The sequence below is a fragment of the Thamnophis elegans genome, chromosome 6, assembly GCF_009769535.1.
Source record: "Thamnophis elegans isolate rThaEle1 chromosome 6, rThaEle1.pri, whole genome shotgun sequence".
NCBI classification, from domain to species: Eukaryota; Metazoa; Chordata; class Lepidosauria; order Squamata; family Colubridae; genus Thamnophis; species Thamnophis elegans.
The window spans coordinates 15,917,152-15,940,803 of NC_045546.1; the positions used below are offsets into that span (position 1 = coordinate 15,917,152).

A 23,652-nucleotide genomic window follows, 5' to 3' on the forward strand; every position below is an offset into this window, starting at 1 on the left:
ATTGCTATTTTCACCAAAATGAGAATGGAAAGAAAGAATATTTAGAAAGCCGAACAAGACTGACAAATTGTATTTCATAGACAAGAGGGGGGGAAATCTGACATGGTCAATAATCTCTACATTATACCCAATGTTGCCAGGTTGGGTTATGGTTAGTAAGCTAAAATGACTCAGACAACAAATCTAGTTAGAACTAGAAGATAAATGATAAATGAGGATAAGAAACAAGCAAGTATCCAGAGTCAAGAACAACCAAAATATAAGAATCTGCTGGAGCTCAGATAGACCAGCTTCACAATTGAGCTAAGTCATGGCTTATTTTAGTCATCATTCCTCTAGCCAAACATAGTGGAGTAGTCCGCTATCCGGGCCATGGGCTGCGAGTTTAACACCCCTGGTGTAACTGTGACTTAGTATAATGTCTGAACCCAGCCAGTGATGGTTGAATAAAGTTCAGCTGCAACAGGAAGCCTTTATTATCCTCTACAAGAGAAAAGGATTAGATAGTCCTCTTCAGAAAAATATTCAGATGTGCTTTAATGTGAAAATAGCAGCTACATTCAATATTTAATCACACGAGACAGCTCTGTGAAAATCTAAAGGTTCCTACGAGAGCCAGTTCAGCTTAGTGGTTAAGATGCTGACCTAGAAACCAGGATACCATGAATTCCAGTCCTGGCTTAAGCATGAAAGCTGGCTGGGTGACTTTGGACCAGTCATTCTCTCTCAGCCCAATCTACTCTACAAAGTGTGCACTCAGCAAACTCTTTGTTAGACTGGTTGAATCACACCACTGCCAGGAAGGCACTGAAAATATATCTATTCAGCCATCTAGGGATGGGTGAAGAATTTGTCTGGTATGGTCTTTTTGAATGCATATATTCTGTTTCTTTCCATCGTTCTACCTTTTTTAAAATTATGCATTCATTTGGAACCTGGCATTCTTGAAATCTAGGCAAATGCATATATAAATCATTTTAAAACAGCTGTCTTGGAGTGAGGATTACTAACTACACATAAGAAAGGATAAACATTTGCTGCAAGCAAACAGCAGAAATGTATTTTGCATTCAGCATTCAAAATGCTTCGGCTTATTGGCAGATGGCCCAGAACCCTTCAAAGATAAATACACGGAGGATTCTAGTTACTTGCTGACATTGCCTTGTCAATCTGGAAGACATCAAATTCCTTTGTCTGATTTTGGTTTGAACTGGGGAAAAATATTAATGACAAATAGATGAGATGGTTGAGAACACTGGGAATTCACAGGAAGGCTTAATGTTTCAGCGTGTAATTTGTTTCATTGTCACACTGTGTATTGGAAAAACACTACACTGTGATATTCCTTTATTTTTCTAACCCTTGTTTTTAAAAGCATAACCTAGTGGCAGCAGCAAATTTGTTTAACCTGTAAATCTCTCATAGTGTGCTAAACCTATATCAACAGTGCCTCAACTGGCTCAGTTATTCTTTGAAAAGCATTCTGTGTGCTGTGGCATAATATAATCTACAGAACGAAAGTGTGTTCCTCTAAGGATGAATGAATCTTTACAAATGAAATCTAAAAGTTGATGCATTCAAATCCTACTGATTTGAGTGTACATTTAACCACATGTACACTTTTCCTTTCTGAAAGCGTATTTTCCTTATAAGTAGGCTTGTTCTTACAATCAGAGGAGCAGAGTTGGCAGAGATCTTGGAGATCTTCCAGTCCAACCCCCTGCACAAGCAGGAGGCTCTGTAACATTCTGGACAAATGCCTGTCCAATCTCTTCTTAAAAACCTCCAGTGGTGGAGCAATCACAACATTTGGAGGCCACCTTTTCCACTGTCAGGTATACAAGGGTACAATCATGGGAACCACTTCATTTCTCTTCAGTTCTCCAATGCATCCTAATTGGTATCTGAAAGGATAAATTGCTTCTGTTGACAGCACTTCACTTAAGACACAGGTGTCAAACTTGTGGCATCACATTGGCATCACGTGACGTTTTGCGATGTTTATTCCATTTGCGGAGTTGGGGTGAGTGTGGCCTGCATGTGACGTATCCAGCCCATGGGCCGCCACTTCGACACCCCTGACTTAAGACAATCTGAATATTCTGTTTCTGATGTTTGACATTGTTCTGACCCAGGCTTCCTTAAAAAGCAAGAAGCAGAGTCTTGGTCCCAGCAAACCCCCTTTTATTTACATGACTGACTGAGAATTCCTTTCATTCACAGCTGCAAGGCTTAGCAAACAGTCTTTCAGAGGAATATTTATCAATATGAACCTTATCTCATATGGCGAGCTGCCAAATAACTAGTTTCCAAAAGCAGGGGAAGGTAAAACTTGGCACAGAGTCTCTTATAGTCACAAGCAGAACTTTCCACTCTTGAAACAAGTGGAGAACCAGTGGAAACGAGTGCAGAAGCCCACTCCCTCTTCACTCCTCTTTTATTTCCTATTGGAGGGGCCAATCACCTCCAAGGTATGGCTTTACTCTTAAATCGACCCTACTTTCTTAATTGTTCTTGTCTTCTGGCAGCTCTGTGCATACGCACACTGGGAACAGGCTCCAGCTGTTCCTCTGCCTCACTGCTGTCTATCTCCCTCTCTGCCTCCAACACGGAGCTCTCATCTCAGCTTCCCTCAGCCCTCAGGACAGGCCCATGTTCCTCCCCAACCTCCTCACTGTCTGACTCTGCTGCCAGCTCTGCTGGCTGCGCCCGACCACAACAGACCTATAATGATTCATTTTGTTATATATGTATATATAGTTTGTTTGTGTGTGTGTGTGTGTGTGTGTGTGTGTACATAACATGTGTTATATTATATGATCATACTGTTTTCTAATGCCTTCATATGCATCCTTCCTACATCTTGATTTAAAAAAATAATAATCTCATCAACCGACCAAAGGTTCACAATCTCTACTTTCCTTTGCTTATTTCTCCCTGTTGGTTCTTTGAGGAGCTATGAAAAACAATGAATACAAAAGATTTGTTTTGACTGCTATGTCAACATTGTTCTTCCCCTTTCTCAATCCAAGAACATGTTGTATAAGCTTGTGATATTTTTCGAGCCTGAAAAAGTCAGACTGCCACACTGTGTGACTTACATATTTCTAAAAATCCCTCAGAGGCAACTACTTATCATACTGAATGCATGAATAAGCTTCAGTTTGATAAAAACATGAAGAAAGACCGATTTCCTCAGAATGACCTTAAATCTCCAGGGCCAAATGAAATACACTGAAAGGTAGGAAAGGAGCTAATAGTTGATGGTCATGCTAAACCCTTATATATTATCTTTGGGGAAATCTGAGAGAACTGGGAAAGTGCCAGATGATTAAAGGAGAGCTAATGTACATATACATATACATATGTATATGTATATGTATATGTATATGTATATGTATATGTATATGTATATGTACGTATGTACGTACACACAGACACCACACACACAGACATACACACACACATAGACACAGACAGACAGACACACACACACACACACACACACACACACACACATTCTTGTGTTGTGTGATGCATGCATTTATTCTCCTGTTCGTTTGTCCTATGTATGTTGCAAAGCAGATTTTGCATGGTATTTCATAGACTCCTTGGTTTCCTAGCTGGAATTTGTCTTTGGGGTTTCTTAAGATGTTGACTATTTTTTGGTCAGTGTTGAAGGCTGTCTTGATATTGTGTTTGTGGAGAATTTTGCTGATTTTATCTGTGGTGCCTTTGATGTAAGGGAGGAGGGTGATGTCATTGTCCTGTTCTGTGTCTTGGGTTTTTTTTTGGGGGGGGGAGTCTCCCTTTGGATTAGGTTGGTAATTGTCTTTCTTTGGAATCCATTGGAGATTAATACGTTTGTGAGTGTGTAATTCAGTTTTCAGGTGGTCTTTGTCGTCTAGGCATTTGGTTCTGGAGATGAGGGTCATGGCTACAGAGTTGATCTGTGCAGGGTGGTGATGGGATTGCATATATATCTCTATCTCTATCTCTCTATCATCTATCTATCTATCTATCTATCTATCTATCTATCTATCTATCTATCTATCTATCTATCTATCTATCTATCTATTATAAGTTTTCGTAGATTTTCACGGGTGTAGGTATGCTGGTCTTGTATTTGGTTCTTTTCCCATGTAAGACTGAGATTGTCATTTTGGCGAGGTCTCACTCACCATCTTCAGGCTGGGTTTTGGGCTTAAAGTGTGGTTGGAGCTGCTAGGTTTTTGGGGGGAGTCTACCTTTGGATTAGGTTGGTAATAGAGAAACACCCCCACAACATGAATAAACGTGATGATACCTCCCACCTACCAGACATCTGGAAACCAGCCCTAGTCAACAAACAAGCTCCACCCAGGCTGTTACAACACGAAACAACAACAGACACACAGCCAGCACCAATCAGCACCAATCAACCAATCATGATACAACCACACGACCAATCATTCCACTTACTGAAATAAAGCCAGCACTCCACACCCACCCACCAAGAGTTATAGAAAGACGGCAGCTCAGACCATGTTTTAAGCCCAAAACCCAGCCTGAAGATGGTAAGACCTCGCCGAAACATTGCCAAAACAATCTCAATCTTACATGGGAAAAAGACCTGAATACTACAAGACCAGCGTACCTACACCCATGAAAATCTACACACACACACACACACACACACACACACACACACACACACACACACTCTCACTCACTCACTCACTCACTCACTCACTCACTCACTCACTCACTCACATGTTTTATAATGGGCATTTTGCAGTAACCTTCCCCTGGAGTGGGGAGGGAATGGAGATTTTACAGTATCCTTCTCCTGCCACACCCACCTAGCCACACTGTGCCCACCAAGCCACACCCACAGAACTGGTAGTAAAAAAAATTGAATCCCACCACTGGTATAGGGTCTTCTGCTTGAGCAGAGGTTGGACTAGAAGACCTCCAGTGTCCCTTCCAACTCAAATTCTATTCTGTAAATCATTTTGAAAGTAAGATGGTAATTAACAGAAATCAGGATAGATTTGTGGAAAATGAATCTTGCCTCTCTAAGACTACCTCATTTTCATGATTGGGTTATAATGACAATTACAATTAGTAGAAGGTGGAAATGTTACAGACATAATGTACCTTGATTTCAACCAAGCCAATTACACCATGATATTCTGATTAGCAAGCTAGTTAAGTATGGATCCAATTGCACAACAATTAAATGGATATTTAGCTGAAATAAAAATAACATCAGGCATGTTCATCAATTGTTCCGCATCAAATTTGAGTTAGCGGTTTTAGCCCTGGATTTTTACACATTTTTATTAACGGCTTAGTTGAAAAAGCTGGGAGGCCTTACTCACAGTCACCCATGCCTTAGTCACTTCTCATTTGTATTGCTGCAATATGCTCCACATGGGGCTGTCCTTGAAGACCCTGCAAAAACTGCAACTGATTCAGTATGTAGTGTATCTGTGTTTCATCTGAGTAACACCACTGCTCTGGAGGACAGCACTTACTTCCAGTTGCTTTCCAGGTGCAATTCAAGGTGCAGGTTATCCATATACTACCCCAACTGTTTATCTATCTATATAAAAACAGCTGTGTGTGTATATTTTCCAACATAACTCTGGAACGCCTTGACCAATTTCAACCAAACTTGCTACACAGATGACTTACTCTCTGGAAACAAATACTGTGGGGGTAAGACACCCCTAACACCCCTCGGGATGTGTGTTCTGTTACGATACAGCCTGTTGTGCCTTAAAATGGATTCTACTGTACAGTGCAGTGGAGTTGCCATGGTGATGCTTCACAGTACTCCACAAGGGGGCTCCCATCTGGTAAGGGGGACAATCCAACATTGGAAATTACGTTCGGTTCACACATTTTTCCCCTATAAATAAATACCCAGGCAACACCAGGTTATCAGCTAGTCCTTCATGGCATACGGCATGTTATTTGAGGAACTGCCAGTATCCAATTGTTTATGCTCATTCATAATTCACACAGAGCAGTCAGGCAGAGTGGAGGCATTATCCTCTTTGCTGGGGACACGAAAGGAACCCCCAACTCGACATTGTCAGAGTTTGTTGCAAAAATCAAATCCAGAAAGCACACACAGATAACTGATGCAACAGGATTCATTAACTTCTTTGTATACATAATAATACATGAGTAAATGTACAATACCAATAGTGGATTCTCCAATGTAATAGTAGTTACAGACAAAGCACAGGCAGAGGAGAGATTGGTCTCAGTTTCAATTCAGAGAGCAGCCTAGATTAGTTCTCTTGCACAGACTCAGTTATGTAGGTTAGGTCACGCCCAGGCTCCGAGCCTTATGGCATGGCTCTTAATCACCAAATAGTTACCATTGGCTGACCTGTTACCATGCCTATTCATTGGCTGACCTTGTTACCATGCTTATTCATTGGCAGACCTGTTACCATGCCTATTCATTGGCTGACCTTGTTACCATTTCTCTGCCAGTTCATGAATATTCTGACAGACGTCCTTGGCCATTTGCTTATGCTTTCAACCTGGAAGAAGCGCCTTAGTGTACCAACACAAATGCAATGCGGGTATCAATAACACTGACCCAATGCCATCTTGCGGGACCAAAAAAGAACTCCTTCCCTGTCACAATATCTTCATTTGGAATGACATCCCTCCAAAGATCTGTACAATTCCCACCCTAGTGACATTCAAGGAACTATGAAAGACCTGGCTATTCTCTTAAGCTTTAAATCAGAGTGAAGGGTATGTCCTGTTGAAAAGATTGTTGTGTTTGCTGCCCAAGTTGTTGGGCATTGGGCAACCTATGATTGTGTAATGTAATACCAAGCCTTCCAAGAAGATTCTATACCGATTTGCACTATTCAGGTGACCCTGAGGTCCTCCAGGTGGTCTCAGGGGCTCTCAGAAAGAGTGCCAATGACCAGATGACTGCGAGGAATATAAATTCTTCCATCCTCCACCATTCAGTCAGAATGGAAGAAGCTTCTTGGATGAGAAGCGAAATGTCTTCAAGGAAAAACAAAGTCCAGTTGCCTTGGAAAACACCTTTGGGACAACCATATCCTGGTTCACTGGGAATCTTCATAGATTCTTAGAATCTTCATAGAATCTTGCAATGTAACGTAATATGATGTAACATAACATAATGGATATCATATAATAAGATCAACATTATAACTTTATGAATTTTTAAGTTATCCATATGATTGGGTAGTGTTCAAAGATATACAGAAATTGCAGGTGAAACCAAGCAATCATATATACACATACACTTATGACTGTATGACTGTAACTTTGCTGCTTGTACCCTTACAATTTATATTGATATTGTTTCCTGATTGCTTATTTGTACCCTATGACTAACATTAAGTGTTGTACCTTATGATTTGAGACGAATGTATATTTTCTTTTATGTACACTGAGAGCATATACACCAAAGACAAATTTCTTGTGTGTCCAATCACACTTGGCCAATAAAGAATTCTATTCTATTCTATTCTATTCTATTCTATTCTATTCTATTCTATTCTATTCTATTCTATTCTATTCTATTCTATTCTATTCTATTCTATTCTATTCTATATGATGAGCATGTACAATGTATTCAGACCTCTTTACATTCTTTTTTGGAATCCTTTCATATTTTTTCAAACCTTAGGTCTTCCAAAGCTTGCTGGCATCCCCTTATTTTGGCATGGGTAGAAGTTTTTTGGCCACATGGGTGTTTGGAAAATGAGTTTGCCATTAATAAACAGAGATACACATACAGACACATCCTCCAGAAAATAGAGGCGTATATTGTGACTTTTATACACACACACACACACACGTATGTATGTAGACATACATACATGCATGCACTCTCAATCAAAATGATGAAAAGACAACTCACAATGCATCAATATTTTGAACAGTAATGCATATGTTACATTGGATGCTGAATTTCCCAAACGAATATAGTACTGTAATAAGGAATAAGTATTTGCCTCAGGCAGGATTTTTTTTTTAGTTTGCTCAACTAACTAAAGTGTCCTCTGAGGTATCCAGCTGCCTTGGGCTCATCAAATAAAATCTGGACATCGCTAACCATTTTTCCAGGGAACAAATGCTTTTAGGGCTTTATGTTAAAGCCAGTTGCTGCGTATAAGACATGGATGTCCTAATTACCAGTAGTATATCTACCTACTCTTGTCCTCTACAACCATCTTAATTATCTCGCTGCAGTATAAGAGGGAGATAATCACTTTTAAAAAATAAAAAAAATCACACTGCACTTAGAAGAACAGCTGGCACCAGCACCTGTAAGAGCAGGTGGCTTTTATAGGCTGCAAACATCTCTCCAATGTTCATTATGTAGATTGGTTGTTAAGAATTTTAATTCTCACTGAACGAAAATATGGACTAATGCGCAGTTGCTAAAATTTTACAACACTACTCCAAGGATTTTAACCATGTCAGTCACAAAATTAACATTGTATTGAACAGATTACTCTGCCGTGCATCCATCCAATCATTTTTGCTTCTTACCTTTCGACTTCCTCTCATAGAAACTTCTGCCTCGAGGTGGGGCGCTCTCTGTGTACAGGTGATCCAGATCTTCTCGCCATGTCTCCGGATTAAAGTGTTTGAGCAATTCCTCCACAGTATCAAACCCAGCAACGGTTTCATCTAGGGCTTCCACAGTAAGCGTGGGGTCAGTCACTGATGGAGAGCGATAGGAAATGCCCTAAGAATGAAATATAGGGCAGTGTGAGAACAAAGAGATCAAAACAAGTCTTTCCAGATTCATAACAGCAATGAATTATCACAAGGGTTGAATTAAACATTATTGAAAACAACCCTTAATTGGAAATGAAGAAGGGGAAAGAAAAAAGGACACTGTGGAGCTTTTCAATTCTAGTATTTAGTTACAATCATCATCTTATTTTAATGACCTCAAAATCCCTTATGGGATGGCATCTGGGCAACTGAATGGAGCTAAGTGTTTACTGGCCAGATTCCCTTCCTGTCACCAGTGTGGAGTTATATTTAGCAGATATATTCTCATTGTGCCAGAGCTGGATTTTACCAGTTCACACCTATTCGGTAGAACTGGTTCATCAAATCTACCGAACCGGTTAGAAGAGGTTCCACCAGTGGACCCAGAAAGCAGGCCACACCTACAGAAGAGGTTCCAAATTTTTTTGAAACCCACCACTGGTCCTTGGATATGATTATTCTACACTATCATGCTCATATTTATAAAATTCAGTGCCTCTGTGAAAGGTAAGGATGACTACTCCGTTTGTGGTGCAATTAGAATATTGCGTGTGTTGAAGTTGTTTTAACGCAAACCAAAGATGCCTTTTAAAAAACAAGTTTACATCATATTCTTATGCATGCCAGTGCTGTGTGTGAGGTAATTTAAGGTGGTTCTGACAAGTGTCGTCGGCATCTTCATATCGGGTCACATGGGCAGCAAGCCACTCCCATCCGAGCACATGGGTGGCAAGCCACTCCCACAAAGGAGGCCACACCCACGGAGTAGGTTCGAACAGTTTTTGAAACCCACCACTGCATTGTACCCAGAGAGAGAAATATCTGCCTCTACCTAGGATCGAACTCACAGCCCCCTGATCAGAAGGCGAGAGCCACCACACCCCTCTCTAGTATTTAGTTACTAGACATGACATGTAGGAAATGGGAGATGACTTGAGCTTTACTGAAAGATGGGTTTTGAAGAAGAATTTATAGAAGAAACGGTCTTCAGGAAACATTCTCTAGAATAATTCCAAGCATGTCAGTAAGGAAAAGGGGTACACTTGTCAGAGGGTCAAGAAGACTCTAACATAGGCAGATCAAATGGAGTGACTGTCCAAGGCACATGTTTTGCAAGGGTTAAAAAAATAAGAACAGGCCTAGAGGTATTTTAAGGAAAAACTCTGTTAGATATGAAATAAACTGTTGGAACAGGAATTGTAAAGTGGTAAGTTTTGTGTTCATGAAGCACAATGTGCCTGATTTTTATTGCTGCAGTCTAGATAGAGGTGAGATGAGTTGAGATAATGGACCAGAGAGAAATTTGAAGACATCAAGGTGAGCAAAGAACAGAATCACTACTATTACTTTCCTTTTGTACAAAATCCTGACATTTGTAAAAAATAGAGTTTCAAAACACAATGTCCATACAGAAAAAGGAAGCGTTATTTTCTTGAGAGAGGGGTGAAGTGAGGACAAGTAAGGAGAACAATCTCATACTCTAAAACAATTAGATGGCAGATTCTCAGGAAAATCTAGTTGCTAAGGATAAGCTAAACAAGGTTGACTTTTTATTTATTTTTTGTTGAGAGTATGAACAGTTTTAAGGGGAAAATATTTAAATGTGCACTATGGCCTAGGTGGGCATCATGTACTGTAACAACTGGTTCACCCAGAACAAAAAATGTGAGCACGCATGCATGTTCGGCCGCTTGCTATGTTCTCGCGTGTTCCTTCCGCGCATGCGCGTGGCATCGAAAAAATGCCAATTATATAGGATGGGATAGCACCAGGGTGGGTGGGCAGATCCAGTCGCTGGTCAGAACTACTGGTTCGCTCAAACCAGTCTGAACTGGCATTAGCCCACCTCTGCCTATGGCCTAAACACTGCATCTCAAGGATAAGGCAAAGAAGAATGATTTAACAGACCAAAATTAAGACTTGCTGGATTATAAATCTCATTTTTTTCCATTCAACAATTGATTGTTGCCTGGGAAGAAATACTAGTGGCTCATTTTAAACAAATGTCAAACAAAAACGATGTTTCGTAGTGACCCAATGTGCAAATGAACTCTAATGTTGGAATTAGAAAGTAATTTTAAGAGAAACCACTGCAGTTTGCTCAATAAATGAAGAGATTAAGTGTACATTCCTGAAGACAGCTTGCAGGGATGTTCATGCTTTGGAAATGATTCAGAAAGAGTACTTTAAACTGCAGAGGAGAACAAATTGTGGTATCTCTTTAAACTCGCTGTGTCTTTTTTGCCTGACGTTTCCGACATTGCTGATTTAAAGAGTTGATTCCTTAAATCAATGATGTTTCTTTATAGGCTGAATTCTGAACAATGGTCCTTCTACCTTGCTGCATTGCAGGCTTCTATGTTCTTCTGAATCATTTCTGAATCGTGACAAGCCTTAATTCTTGCACAGATTATGGATGCTGTTTATTGTTCTGTAATAACATCCAAGCCAGTAACAATTGATTTCCTGAGCATTGTTAATAATGAAAATTTGGACACGAAACTCATCTTTTCCTTGTGTCTTAGAGGCAAGTAAGAAGTGTGAGCTTCATTTGAGCACCCACAGCAAATATACAGGAGTTCATCCAGATTAGTTTATTTATCCATCTACCCAGACTTGATCCATCTACTCATCTACCTCGACTTAAAGTTTTGTAGCTTTCCCTAGTCATGATGTTTCCACGATATGTAAGAATTTTAGGAACTACAGTTCTTAAGATATTTGATGGGTTCCAAGTTTGGAAAATCCTGATTTATTCTGAATAGCGTTGATTCCCGATATTATCTCATACAGAGGGGTGGCCAATAAGGTAAAGGTAAAGGTTCCCCTTGCCCATACGTGCTAGTTGTTCCTGACTCTAGGGGGTGGTGTTCATCTCTGTTTTAAAACTGAAGAGCCAGTGCTGCCCAAAGACGTCTCTGTGATCATGTGGCCGGCATGACTAAATGCCGAAGGTGCACGGAACACTGTTACCTTCCCACCAAAGGTGGTTTCTTTTTTTCTACTTGCATTTTTTACATGTGTTCAAACTGCTAGGTTGGCAGAAGTTGGGACAAGTAACGGGAGCTCACTCCATTATGCGGACCTAGGGTTTCAAACCGCCGAACTGCTGACCTTTCTGATTGACAATCTCAGCATCTTAGCCACTAAGGCACTGCATCCCTTCGGCCAATACGCTACCCTCTGCTTATATGTTTAAACTGGGATTACTAAAGGTAGTATCTTTACCTTTAGTAGAAAGTCTTTCTGTAAAGGCATCTCATTCTTATCCTATCATGCTCTGTAATGCTGTATCCAAGGGACCCAAATCAAATGACTAATATGTATTCTGAACAGTCAGGATATTGGAAGATAAAACTTTGGACTGAATTTGTGAAGAAATTGATGACTGGCCAATTCACTCAAAAAAATAAGATGGATTTCACTGCTATCCAGAAACCCTGAAGCAGCATTAGTAACGTCTCTGCTAGAAACACTGCCAGTGTTATAGCGATCTGTTTGATACATCACATTAATTGCTTAACACTGGTTTGCTGAACAAGCTGCAATCATTTCATTTCTCATAATGCACTAAGCCAAAATAAAACAAATTATATAATAGCTTAGTGGAATGCTTAAATCCAATTTATCTCCTTGCTGTGGTTCTCAATTGATTTTCAGTTACTTCCTCCTCTTAAAAAAAAGAAGAAAAGAAAATAGATTAACAATTATTTACCAAGACCGGGCTTGTGACTGATTCCCAATTGGTTTCAGATGCAACAGGCTGAAGATCATCCTGAAGACCAAAGAGAAACACACATACACAAACACACAAAAAATAATGTCATGCGGGTATTTTCTCTTTTCTTTTCTGAAAGCATCAGTTACACAGTTGATCCATCCTTCATATACCTTTATTCTTCCTCACTCTCAGTTTGTATTAGTAATAAAACCCGGCATTTTATCTTCTAGTACTGTGATGGTGAACCTATGGCACGCATGCCACATGTGGCACAGAGAGCCATATTAGCTGGCATGGCAGCCCGGCCAGCTGTTTTTCAGCCTCCCAGAGGGCTGGGGGAGGCCATTTTCACCCTCCCCAGGCTTCAGGAAAGCCTCTGGAGGGCGAAAAACAGACTCAATGGGTCAACTGGAAGTTCACGAACAAACTGGGGAGGGTGAAAACTCTCCCCCATGCAGGAGGCATGTGCATACATGCGGGTGGTGGTGGTGATAGTGGCCATGAGCGCATGCACAGATGAGGGGGCATGAGTACACACTGGAGGTGGGTTCCTACCAGTTCAGACCAGTTCAGCCAAACAGGTAGTAACTTGGCCTACCATGCACCTGAACTGATTCTCTTGGCGTCGCCGTAGGCACACCATCTTGTTTTTTAAAAGTACTGCGCATGCGCACGTGGAATGTATCAAGCGCGTCCCTAAACAAACCAGTAATAGCAGCTGCCGGAACTTACCTCTGGTGCATGCGATAGCGCGCACGCAATTTTGGCACACCTTTAGAAAAAGGTTAGCCGTCACTGTTCCAGTAAGTCACTACTAGACAATCTGCCTCATTTTTATACAAAAAGAAAAAGAAGAAAAAGAGTGCATAAATACAACTAGCTCTTTAAAAAGGCTCATTTTGAGCAGAAAATTATGTGGCTTGCTTTAGAGTATTGTACCAAAATAGAAAAGTCTATATTTGTCATCTTTGTTTCTCTGACAGGAACCATTGCCTCATCACAGCTGTGCTTACTGAATCTGGATGCATTAAGCTATTATTAAAAGCACAGGAGCAGCTCCACGGACAAAAGAAGAAAAATATCCTTCTCTCTGACTAAGGCAAAAAAATAGACAGGGGTGTTTCTGGCGCTTGAGACAGAATATCCAAACAGCACCTCACAGGGATGCCCAAATGGCTAAGTGGAAAGAGACATAAATTAAAAGTAGACAAAAGAACTCTGAATATGTCTGACAATGGAAGGAGGAAAAAGAGCAGGCAATCTAAGAGAAGGGGGGGAATCAAAAGAGAAAGAAATCAGAAGAAATCAAAGAACAAAGGAGGAAGAAGAGGAAACAGCGTTAATACTCTTTTCAAAAGCCACAGCTTCTGTAAAATCCAAAAGTAGAATTTATATTGCAACTGATTTCCCTATTTAGCAGCAAACTCATCCTATATAATGGATCAGTGTTAGGTTAATGGTTGTTTTCTTTCAATCGGCTAGCAAAATATTAAAGTTGATTTCTTTTCTCTTCACATCAAATATTGGCAATTCATAAAATTCTTCCACTGGTTTATTGTCTTAGTATAGAACAGTGTTTACTAACCTCAGCAACTTTAAGATATGGGGACTCCAACTCCCAGAATTTTTTGTTGTTGTTGGGTCCTGCAATCCCTTAAAAGGCAAAGGTAAAGATTTTCCTTGCATGTATATGCTAGTTGTTCCCGACTCTAGGGGGCGGTGCTCATCTCCATTTCAAAGCCGAAGAGCCAGCGCTGTCTGAAGACATCTGTGTGGTCATGTGACTGGCATGACTATATGTCGAAGGCACACGGAATGCTGTTACCTTCCCACAAATGTGGTCCCTATTTTTCTACTTGCATTTTAACCGCTAGGTTGGCAGAAGCTGGGACAAATAACGGGAGCTCACCCCATTACGCTGCACTAGGGATTCGAACTGTTGAACTGCTGTGCTTTCTGATTGACAAGCTCAGCATCTTAGCCTCTGAGCCACTGTGTCCCTTCAATATAATCCCTTATGTAATCTCAAATGATGTTGTCCTTTCTAGTATCACAGAAAACTGTTGTCCTTATACCATATTCTACTCTATGCATAGAACCAATTGGAGTACTTTTTTCCCTTGGCCTCATGCTGAGAAGTTATGGGATATTTTGTTTTTTTCCACACTGCCTCTTCCCCATGTTGCATTTGAACTGGCCCTTAAATATCCAGAAGTCCTATTTTTTTCCCCAGAAGAGTGTAGCTTCTGCCTACACAGCACAGTAGCGATAAATAAATAAGTCCCTTTGCAATCCTTGAACACTGCCTTGAACACCAGTGTTGCCATGGTACCATGCAACCGCACAACACTTTCATCATTTGGAGCAAAAGCAGACCTGCCATGTTGGGTCCATTTCTGCCTTTTTTTTTCTTTAAAAAAATCTAAATTAAAATGAATTAGAGTGTGTATTTTAAATATACTTTGGGAATATTTTTAAATTGATTGTCTCAAATTCACAGAAAGAAGGAAGAGAGGAGATGATTGATAATAGCCAGCCAGCCAGCCAGCCTGATAGGTAGATAGATAGATAGATAGATAGATAGATAGATAGATAGATAGATAGATAGATAGATAGATAGATAGATAGATAGACAGACAGACAGACAGACAGACAGACAGACAGACAGACAGACAGACAGACAGACAGACAGACAGACAGACAGACAGATTGTGACTATCCTTGTGATAGATACATAGATGATAGCTAGCTAGCTAGATGATGATGAAAGAAATAGAGAAAGGAAGGAAGGAAAGAAGGAAGGAAGGAAGGAAGGAAGGAAGGGGCTGTCAACTTGTGAAATACATAGATAATAGCTAGTTAGCCATCCACTCATCTAGATAGATAGATAGATAGATAGATAGATAGATAGATAGATAGATAGATAGATAGATAGATAGATAGATAGATAGATAGATAGATAGGCAGGCAGGCAGGCAGGCAGGCAGGCAGGCAGGCAGGCAGGCAGGCAGGCAGGCAGGCAGGCAGGCAGGCAGGCAGGCAGACAGACAAGGGAGAGAAATAGAGAGATAGTGAGACAATAGAGAGATACAGAGATAATAGATAGATGATAGATAGATAGATAGATAGATAGATAGATAGATAGATAGATAGATAGATAGATAGATAGATAGAGGTAGGTAGGTAGGTAGGTAGGTAGGTAGGAAGGAAGGAAGGAAGGAAGGTAGAGACAGTCAGACAGACAGATAGAGGCTGCTCATTTATAATAGATGGATAGTTAGACAGATATGCAGATAATATTAAACATAATGAAAATATTTGGCCAATATGAAAGCCAGTAAATAGCCACATTTAGGCTTGGCTTATTAATTGGAAAAGTGTTGTTCCTGGCACAAAAACATACAAAAAAGGTCATTGCATATTTCTTTTGTGGAAAAAAATCATACAAACCCAAAACTGCAAGAAAAACTTGCTTTTGAAAAAAAAAAAGAAGTTGGAGAAATGGGTGGAAAAACTACTAAATTATTTTTGAGCTGCTTAATGGGAAATGAATGTGGGATTTTCTCCCTCTCTCTAATGCTACACCTTAAATATCCAGGAGCCACACATACTCAGAGCTACTGAGGAAATTGGCTGCCAATGTACATTACTAGCTATAATTCCTTTATTAGCAATGACTATGTTAAGAGTAATACGAAATGATCTACTGAATGTCTATTAATTCTCCCTGTCATACTTACTTGTTGTGATAGGAAGGAGAGGATGATATTCCAAAATCTTATCAAAACTATATGAAAGTTTTCAGCTGCAATTAGAATCAAGGGCAGTCTGAGCTTATTTTTCTATTTCTGGAAATCAAACAGTGTTAAAGAATAAGGGAAACTAATTCTTCTTTTAAAGAGAAGATTCCTTCTACACAAAAGGTTAGCCGGTCAGAGAGAAAGATTCAGTTCTAATGTATCAGAAAACATTCAACTTCCAACTCCTCATTAGTCATTTCTTCCTCATAAGATAATTCTGCAAGTTGGACTGGAAAAAGGTTTACAGCCTTACAGCAACTGGTCAGCTATTAAATCATCATTACCTTAACATATCTTTCTATCAGCCATCATATATCTGATACTGACGAGACTCAAAGAAACACTTTTTGGGATGCCTGGATTCGTAAACCTGTCCTCCTTCAATTGCTGGCTTTTATAACATCATCCACCTGAGATTAAACTGGCTCTTTCAGTAAAACCCAGGTGTCTGAATGAATGAGGAGTCTGCCTGAGTCTACAATGGTTCTTGCCTATTTACCTCAAAGTCATATCCCTCATTTTCTACAGCTGAGCTACCTTCCCTGAGGTATAATACTGTGCTGAAATATTTGTATTCTTAATATTGTGATTTTTTTAAAAAAATATTATCCCTATGACAAAATATTCCTGAGACAGTGGAAGCCATGTTATTCTTGTAGCTAATGTTTTATGGGTTATGATTTCAAGAGAAGCTGTAATTATCTTTTTAGAATGAGCATGAATAAGCTATTTTTGTTATTGGTAATTATAAGCAGCATAAAGCATAAAATTGCAGCTGTGGAGGGGAGCATTGAAGTATTGCGTGTTTTACCACAGAAGCAGGAGTTTAAATCCAGCAAGTTCTGACAGGTTCTGGAGAACCGATAGTGGAAATTTTGAATAGTTTGGAGAACCAGTAGCAGAAATTTTGAGTAGTTCCAAGAACCGGCATATGCCACATCTGGCTGGCCCCAGAGTGGGGTGGGAATGGAGATTTTGCACTATCCTTCCCCTGCCATGCCCACTAAGCCACACCACACCCACCAAGCACCGCCCACAGAACCGGTAGTAAAAAAAAATTGAATTTCACCACTGCATAGAAGCCGTATATGTCTATCAGAAAGGGAGGAAGGGAAATTGTGGTTGTGAAGCTGAAGGCCTCCTTGTGTGTGCCTCAACTCTCTGTCTTCCCCACCCCAGGTATCAACAATAAGATGACAATGGAAGAAAATCACTTTAAGGGGAGGGAAAAGCTGGCGGGATTAGAAAAATATGCCTTTTACTTTAGTGATAGCCACTTCCTGCTCTAAGCACAGCTCTTTTTCTCCTTGTCTGTGCCATACTTGGCATCAAGGGTGGGATTCTACCAGTTCGTACTGGTTCAGGTGAACCAGTAGCGAACTGGTTCACTCCCACGATCAAGTGGGCCCGCCCGCCCACCTTTGCACTTTACTGACTTTTATCTTCTCAGCTGAGTCGCGCAGCAGAATGGATTGCCACACCTCAGCTGTTTTCCTCCCCAACAGTAATATGGAAGGTAAATTTTCTCAAAAGTATGCATGCACATGCAGCAACCATCAGGCACATGCACGAGTGATGTGTGTGCGCACAAAGTGCCCGATCACCGAACCAGTTGTTAAGCCGGTAGGATCCCACCACTGCATGGCACCATACATTTCCATATACCAAGTTTGCGATAGTCAAAGGGGCCCATTTGGTGTTGTTGATATTTTTTAGAGAGCCGTGGGGGTGAGGGCAAACCTTATTTCCTTTTTAGAACTGAGTTCCGTCATTCGACACTTTACAAACTAGTTGTGCAAATTGCAATGAACCATAATTGTGCATTACCTGCCTCAAATTGACTGGAAGCTTGGCCACTGAATTTCCCTGGCATTCGCTGGTAGGACATTGGAGACATCAGAAAGAGTTTGGAGAGTTGCTGATGGCCATGGGATGCTAGACTGCCCTGGTTCTATATAGGAAGCTCATCAGCCAGAGGCTCTGCACTTTTGCCATTTGCAATGGTTGCTTAATTGAACTGTGGGGCACTGCTAATAGTCTTTAGCTTGGGTTGACACCAGTATCTGATCAGCTGATTCTAAAATCTTCTATATCTATAAAAGACAAATGCCACTCACTCATCACGAAATCTCCAGAACCGTAAAGTCTACAAACTTGAAATTTGGCATGTATGTTCCTCTTGGCTTCTAGGTGCTCGCTAAGAAAGGATTTTTTGAAATACCATCAGATCATTACTATTTCTTATACAGTAATTAACACACTCTGATGCTAAGGAGTTCTACTCCCCCTCCCCACCTGAAAAGAACTCCGTTCCAACTGCCAATTGCCTCACATTCTGTTACCTCGGTTCAAACTGGCAGACATTCCATTCCAGCGATCTGGGGCTCCTTATAGTACCTCAACAAGATGTCTATGCCTTCCACCTATGGAACTGCTTCTGGACTCAAGGCAGCAGGAGCGATATTCCCTTATGTGTTTCAATCACTGACCACCACTGAGCCAACAGATTGAACCGGAGTGAATCGTATTTCTCCTGCATTGCCTCCTCACATAGTTTCATCATGAAGTACGTGAATCCAGCTAGTAGATATATGTAATTGGACCTGTTTAAAACCTTAATGGGAAATCACTAGCAAAACACAAGGACTATTAGTTAAACCAGGGAATGGATAAATATCTCAGAAAAAGGCAACCATCTCTGTATAGTTGTAAAAAATACAATTTATCTCATTTGGAATTTCTTCTGTGTGTAGTCTCCCTGTAGATAAGGAGAGCCAAGTTCATATTGAGGAGCTTTCCCTTTTGTTTTGCCTTTCAAATCCCCTGGATCTGACTCTCCCCCTCCTTATCCCTAGATAGCGGAGGTGAAGATTTTAATCTCATTCTTAATAGAAAATTCAGTCCCCGTGAGAGAATGCTTTGTTCTTCCCTAATGACGGACAGCTTTGGGAGTCAGAACCTGCCTTGAGTAAAAATTGCAAAACAAAACAAAACTCTACACCCTACCAAATGCTTCCATAGCCTCTCCTGTATGCAGCAGAGCAGAAACGTGACTCTTTGGGCTTAACAGGAGGCTAACAATTGTGATGTGAAAGAAGAAAGATGTCATTTTTATGTCAGCTTTTTGCTCGGTTGGAGGGAAATTTATGAATGACATGTCTGAAGTGGTGCTGTAACTAAGCGCTTTCAGAATTGTGTGTCTGAAGCAAAGATATACATGGTTTTCTTCCTCAAGATTCAGATACTGTGGGAATAAGAAGATGTTCAATTTGTGGGCTGGAAATATTTCTGTGGTAAATATTTTTTAAAACCTTGCTGTCCCAGATATTTATCTATTTATCTTAGAAAAGAAGGGAGGGTGCTGAAATCATTTAGTTCAGTAGTTCTCGGACTGTGGTCGACAGACCCCTGGGGGCTGAAAATGTTGTCACAGGGAGTCCATAAAGGCTTGAAGAAAAGTTATGATTTAAATCTTGAGCGAAGTCTTGTGGGGACACAAAAGGTACCATATTTTTTGGAGTATAAGACGCACCAAGATTTTGAAGAGGAAAATAACAAATGTTTTTGCACTCTCCAGACCTCCCCAAAATGGTCCGTTTTTCATGAAAACAGCCCCCCCTTTTTTAAAGGGCATGCATAGACTTTAGGAGGCTTATAGAATGCTCTTGGGAGCTGGGGGGGGCAACATTGAGCAAAAACCGGCCCATTTTTCACTCATTTCTGCCCTCCCCAGCCCCCAGGAGCACTCTGAAAACCTCCTAAAGGCTATGCACAGCCATTTTGGTGAAGGGGGCGGGGTTTCAGGAGGCAAAAAAATGGTGTATTCAGTGAATAAGATGCACCCAGATTTTCAGCCTCTTTTTTGAGGGAAAAAGATGCATCTTATACTCCGAAAAATATGGTGCTTAACAGATTTAACAGATTAATAGAGTTGGAAGAGACCTTGTAGATCATCTAGTCTAATTCCCCCATTCCCCCCCCTCACAAGACACTACACTAGTGATGGTGAACTTTTTTGGTACCGAGTTCCCAAACTGGAATGCGTGTGAGTGCCCAAACTGGAACACACACCGGAAACCCGAAGGTCAGGTGGCTAGTGCGTGCATGCACATCGGCTAGCTGGTCTTCTGGTTTCCGGCACTATGGCATGCACGATGACTAGCTGGCCAGTGTGCATATGCATGCCAGAAACCAAAAGAGCAGCTGGCGATGGCATGTGTGCCCACAGAGATGGCTCTGTGTGCCACCTCTTGCATGCATGCAATATGTTTGCCATCACAGCACTACACCATTTCTGACAAATAGCAGTCCAGTCTCTTCTTGAAAGCCTCCAGTGATGAAGCTCCCACAACTTGCGAAAGGGGGTCTGTGTGGAAGAAAAGGTTGAGAACCACTGAGTTCGGCAATGGAGCATTCTCTTTCATGTTCCCTTTAAAAAAAGAGATATGGATATATTTAGAGCATCATCCTATGCGTTTTTTTATGAGTGCCACTAACCTCTGTAGGGATCACTCCCAGGTTGTTTAGCGTTGCAGATCAAAATGTCATTTTGCATTTAAAACAATGGATGCACTTCCTATGCAAATGTCAACAATTAATCAGCTGATGAACTGATTAAGATTTCTGGCATTACTGTGACAGACTTGTTTATTATTATTAGCAATGGCTGGATCCCCAAATGTCTTTCAGCTCATCTTAAAGGCTTATGCAATTATTATATCACCCAATGTGCACCCAATTATTTATTTAACAAGCTAATCCTTATTGACAAGTTCTAAAATTCTCCTGAAATGCCCCTTCTGTTTCTGGAGTGCCCCTTCTACAGCTTTCAATTGCTTAGGAAAAATAGTTTGAAGACTTCTTAGGTTCATGCTTCCATCCTCATGCTTCTTTTGATACTTTTTTGTTATTTTATGTAAAAGGTAAAGGTTCCCCTCGCATATATTGGCTAGTCATTCCCGACTCTAGTGGGTGGTGCTAATCTCAGTTTCAAAGCCGAAGAGCTAGCGCTGTCCAAAGACATCTCCATGGTCATGTGGCTGGCATAACTAAATCCCAAAGGTGCATGGAAGACTGTTACCTTTCTACTAAGATGGTCCCTATTTCTCTATTTGCATTTTTACATGCTTTCGAAATGCTAGGTTGGCAGAAGCTGGGACAAGGAATGGAAGTTCACTCCGTTATCTGGCGTTAGGGATTCAAACCACCGAACTGCCGTCCTTTCTGATCGAGAAGCTGAGTATCTTAGCCACTGAGCCACCACATCCCTCTTTGTTATCTTAACCGTAGTTCAAACAAGTTTGAATGAGATGAGGCAAAAGCAAATTGGAAGTTCTTTGCAACCTTCTTGTCACTCTAGCCATAACTCCAGAATCTAGTATTTTTCTCACCCTCTCATCTCTTTATTCCTTTTTGTCTTATCTCCATCTGCTCTCAGCTTTTAAAAGAAAAAGCAGCAATTCAATTTTCCCCCTCCTTTTTTTTTCTTCTTATTTTCTGCCCTGGCTTTGACTTCTGAAAGATGCTGGGCAGCAGAAAGAGTGATTGTTGTTGCTCACACAACACAATCGAGTCAATTAAAAACCTAATATGAGACTTTATTTCTTTCTGATCATTATGTAAGATGAGCCTAGGTGGTTTTTGAATCTTGGTAAATGCCTTGATTGACTAATTGATTCATTGACTGATTGATTGTGTGCCATTCTTGATTCTTAGTGATTTTCTCCATGATAATCTGCTCTTAACCTAGTCCTTCAAGTCTTCCAACAGTACATCCACACACAGTCACTGAAACTACATCCATCTGTTGTGGCCTGCCAATGGCCAGCAGAACTGGCAGCATATTCATACAGTGAGGAGGTTGGAGAGGAACATGGGCCAGTCCTGGAGTCTGGGGAAGACTCTGATGAGGGCTCTGCATCGGAGGCAGAGAGGAGGCCAGGACCATCTGACAGTTATCAGCTGGAGAGGAATCCACTGTAAATTAAATAAAAGGGGTTTATTAGGATGAGAACTCAGCTTCGTGCTGCTGGGGAAGCCTAGGTCAGAACACTATCCCTCTTGCTGCTGGTCCTCTTCCTCTTCTCTTTCCTTCCATCCTTCCCAACATTAGAACCTTCTCCAGAGAGCCGGGGCTTCACACAATGTGTTTTTAAGAAGAGATTGGACAACCATTTGTTTGAAATGATATAGAGCATGGGTATCAAACTCAGTTTGTCATGGCGACATCACGTGATAAATTATGACTCCGCCCCCTTGGCTAAATTGGGTGTGGCCAGCACATGATGCATCCAGCCTGTGGGCAGCGAGTTTGTCAGCTCTGGTATCGGGTTTCCTGCTTGAGGAGGGGATGGGACTATAAGACCTCCAAGGTCCTTTTCCAACTCTCTGATTCTGTTACTCTGCATATTTCTTGACTGCTGGTTTCCCTACTATTGATGGATAAATATTATAAACTGTCAGAATGGAGCCACTGACTGGGTTTAGACATTCTATTAAGCTATATCATAGCTTGTTTGTTTCTGGCTTTCTGTGTTGCATAAACCTAGTCCCTGTGTTTTGTAAAACCACGTTTATACTTTTAATGCTATGTAAGTCTAGCCAATTGTGGCTCATTTAACAAGTCATTGTTAAATTAGAATATTGACTTAGTTTAGCATTGAAAATAATTAATGTCAAGTGCTTTCTCACTTTCTTAGTTCTATTTGCAGAATTGGAAAGGAAACAGAAATCTCCTAATTGCCTGGAAACCCTTAGCAGTGAATAGAAGTAAAAATTTTATCCTTCTCCTCCTCCATCTTTGCCATCTTTATTTTATTTTAAAAGGTGGATTCTTCTTATAACTTACTATGCAAAGTGGTCTTGAATATGTGCTTCTTGGAACTTTTGCTCTAGATGTTTCATTCCAACTAAAGTTGTCTTCTGTGTGAACAGGCAGCATAATCTATGGCATTATTGCATGTATCCAGCTATTTATCTGTTTTGTTTCTTCAATCAATGTTCTATAAACTAGAAAAATCACAGGCCAAGCTCTGTTTGCTTGACATAATCTTTCCTAATGCAAGTATTCCAGATCAGAGCTATGAAACAATATTGATTTGAAGAAGAAAAGATAATTTTGGAGTGCAACTTTTCATATACGTTGCATCATCTTTTGGGCTTACTTGCAATCCTAAAAACAGGTGGGATTGCTGCTTTTATATCAACTCCCTGCTATGTGGTAGCTTCTCTGACTCTTTGGTCAAACTGACAGTTCAGTTTAGTCCCAGACTTTTTTGGGTGTGGAATCAGAGGTTCTCTGTCTAGGACAGAGGTGTAACTCAATTTCATTGAGGGCTGGATCAGGTTTGTGTT

The 23,652-nt window shown here is 40.6% G+C and overlaps 1 protein-coding gene across 3 annotated transcripts in view; it reads right to left on the minus strand.

Annotated features, from left to right (window-relative positions):
• PDGFD (platelet derived growth factor D) overlaps positions 1-23,652 on the minus strand; it is a 193,216-nt gene that overhangs the window by 12,219 nt on the left and 157,345 nt on the right. For 2 of the 3 annotated variants that reach the window (XM_032219276.1, XM_032219278.1), the window contains exons 4-5: positions 12,494-12,553; positions 8,548-8,746 (exon numbers count right to left, since the gene is read on the minus strand). In XM_032219276.1, coding sequence (XP_032075167.1) covers positions 8,548-8,746; positions 12,494-12,553 — 259 coding nt within the window. The remainder of the gene's footprint in view (positions 1-8,547; positions 8,747-12,493; positions 12,554-23,652) is intronic. The other variant, XM_032219277.1, reaches the window with a different exon arrangement.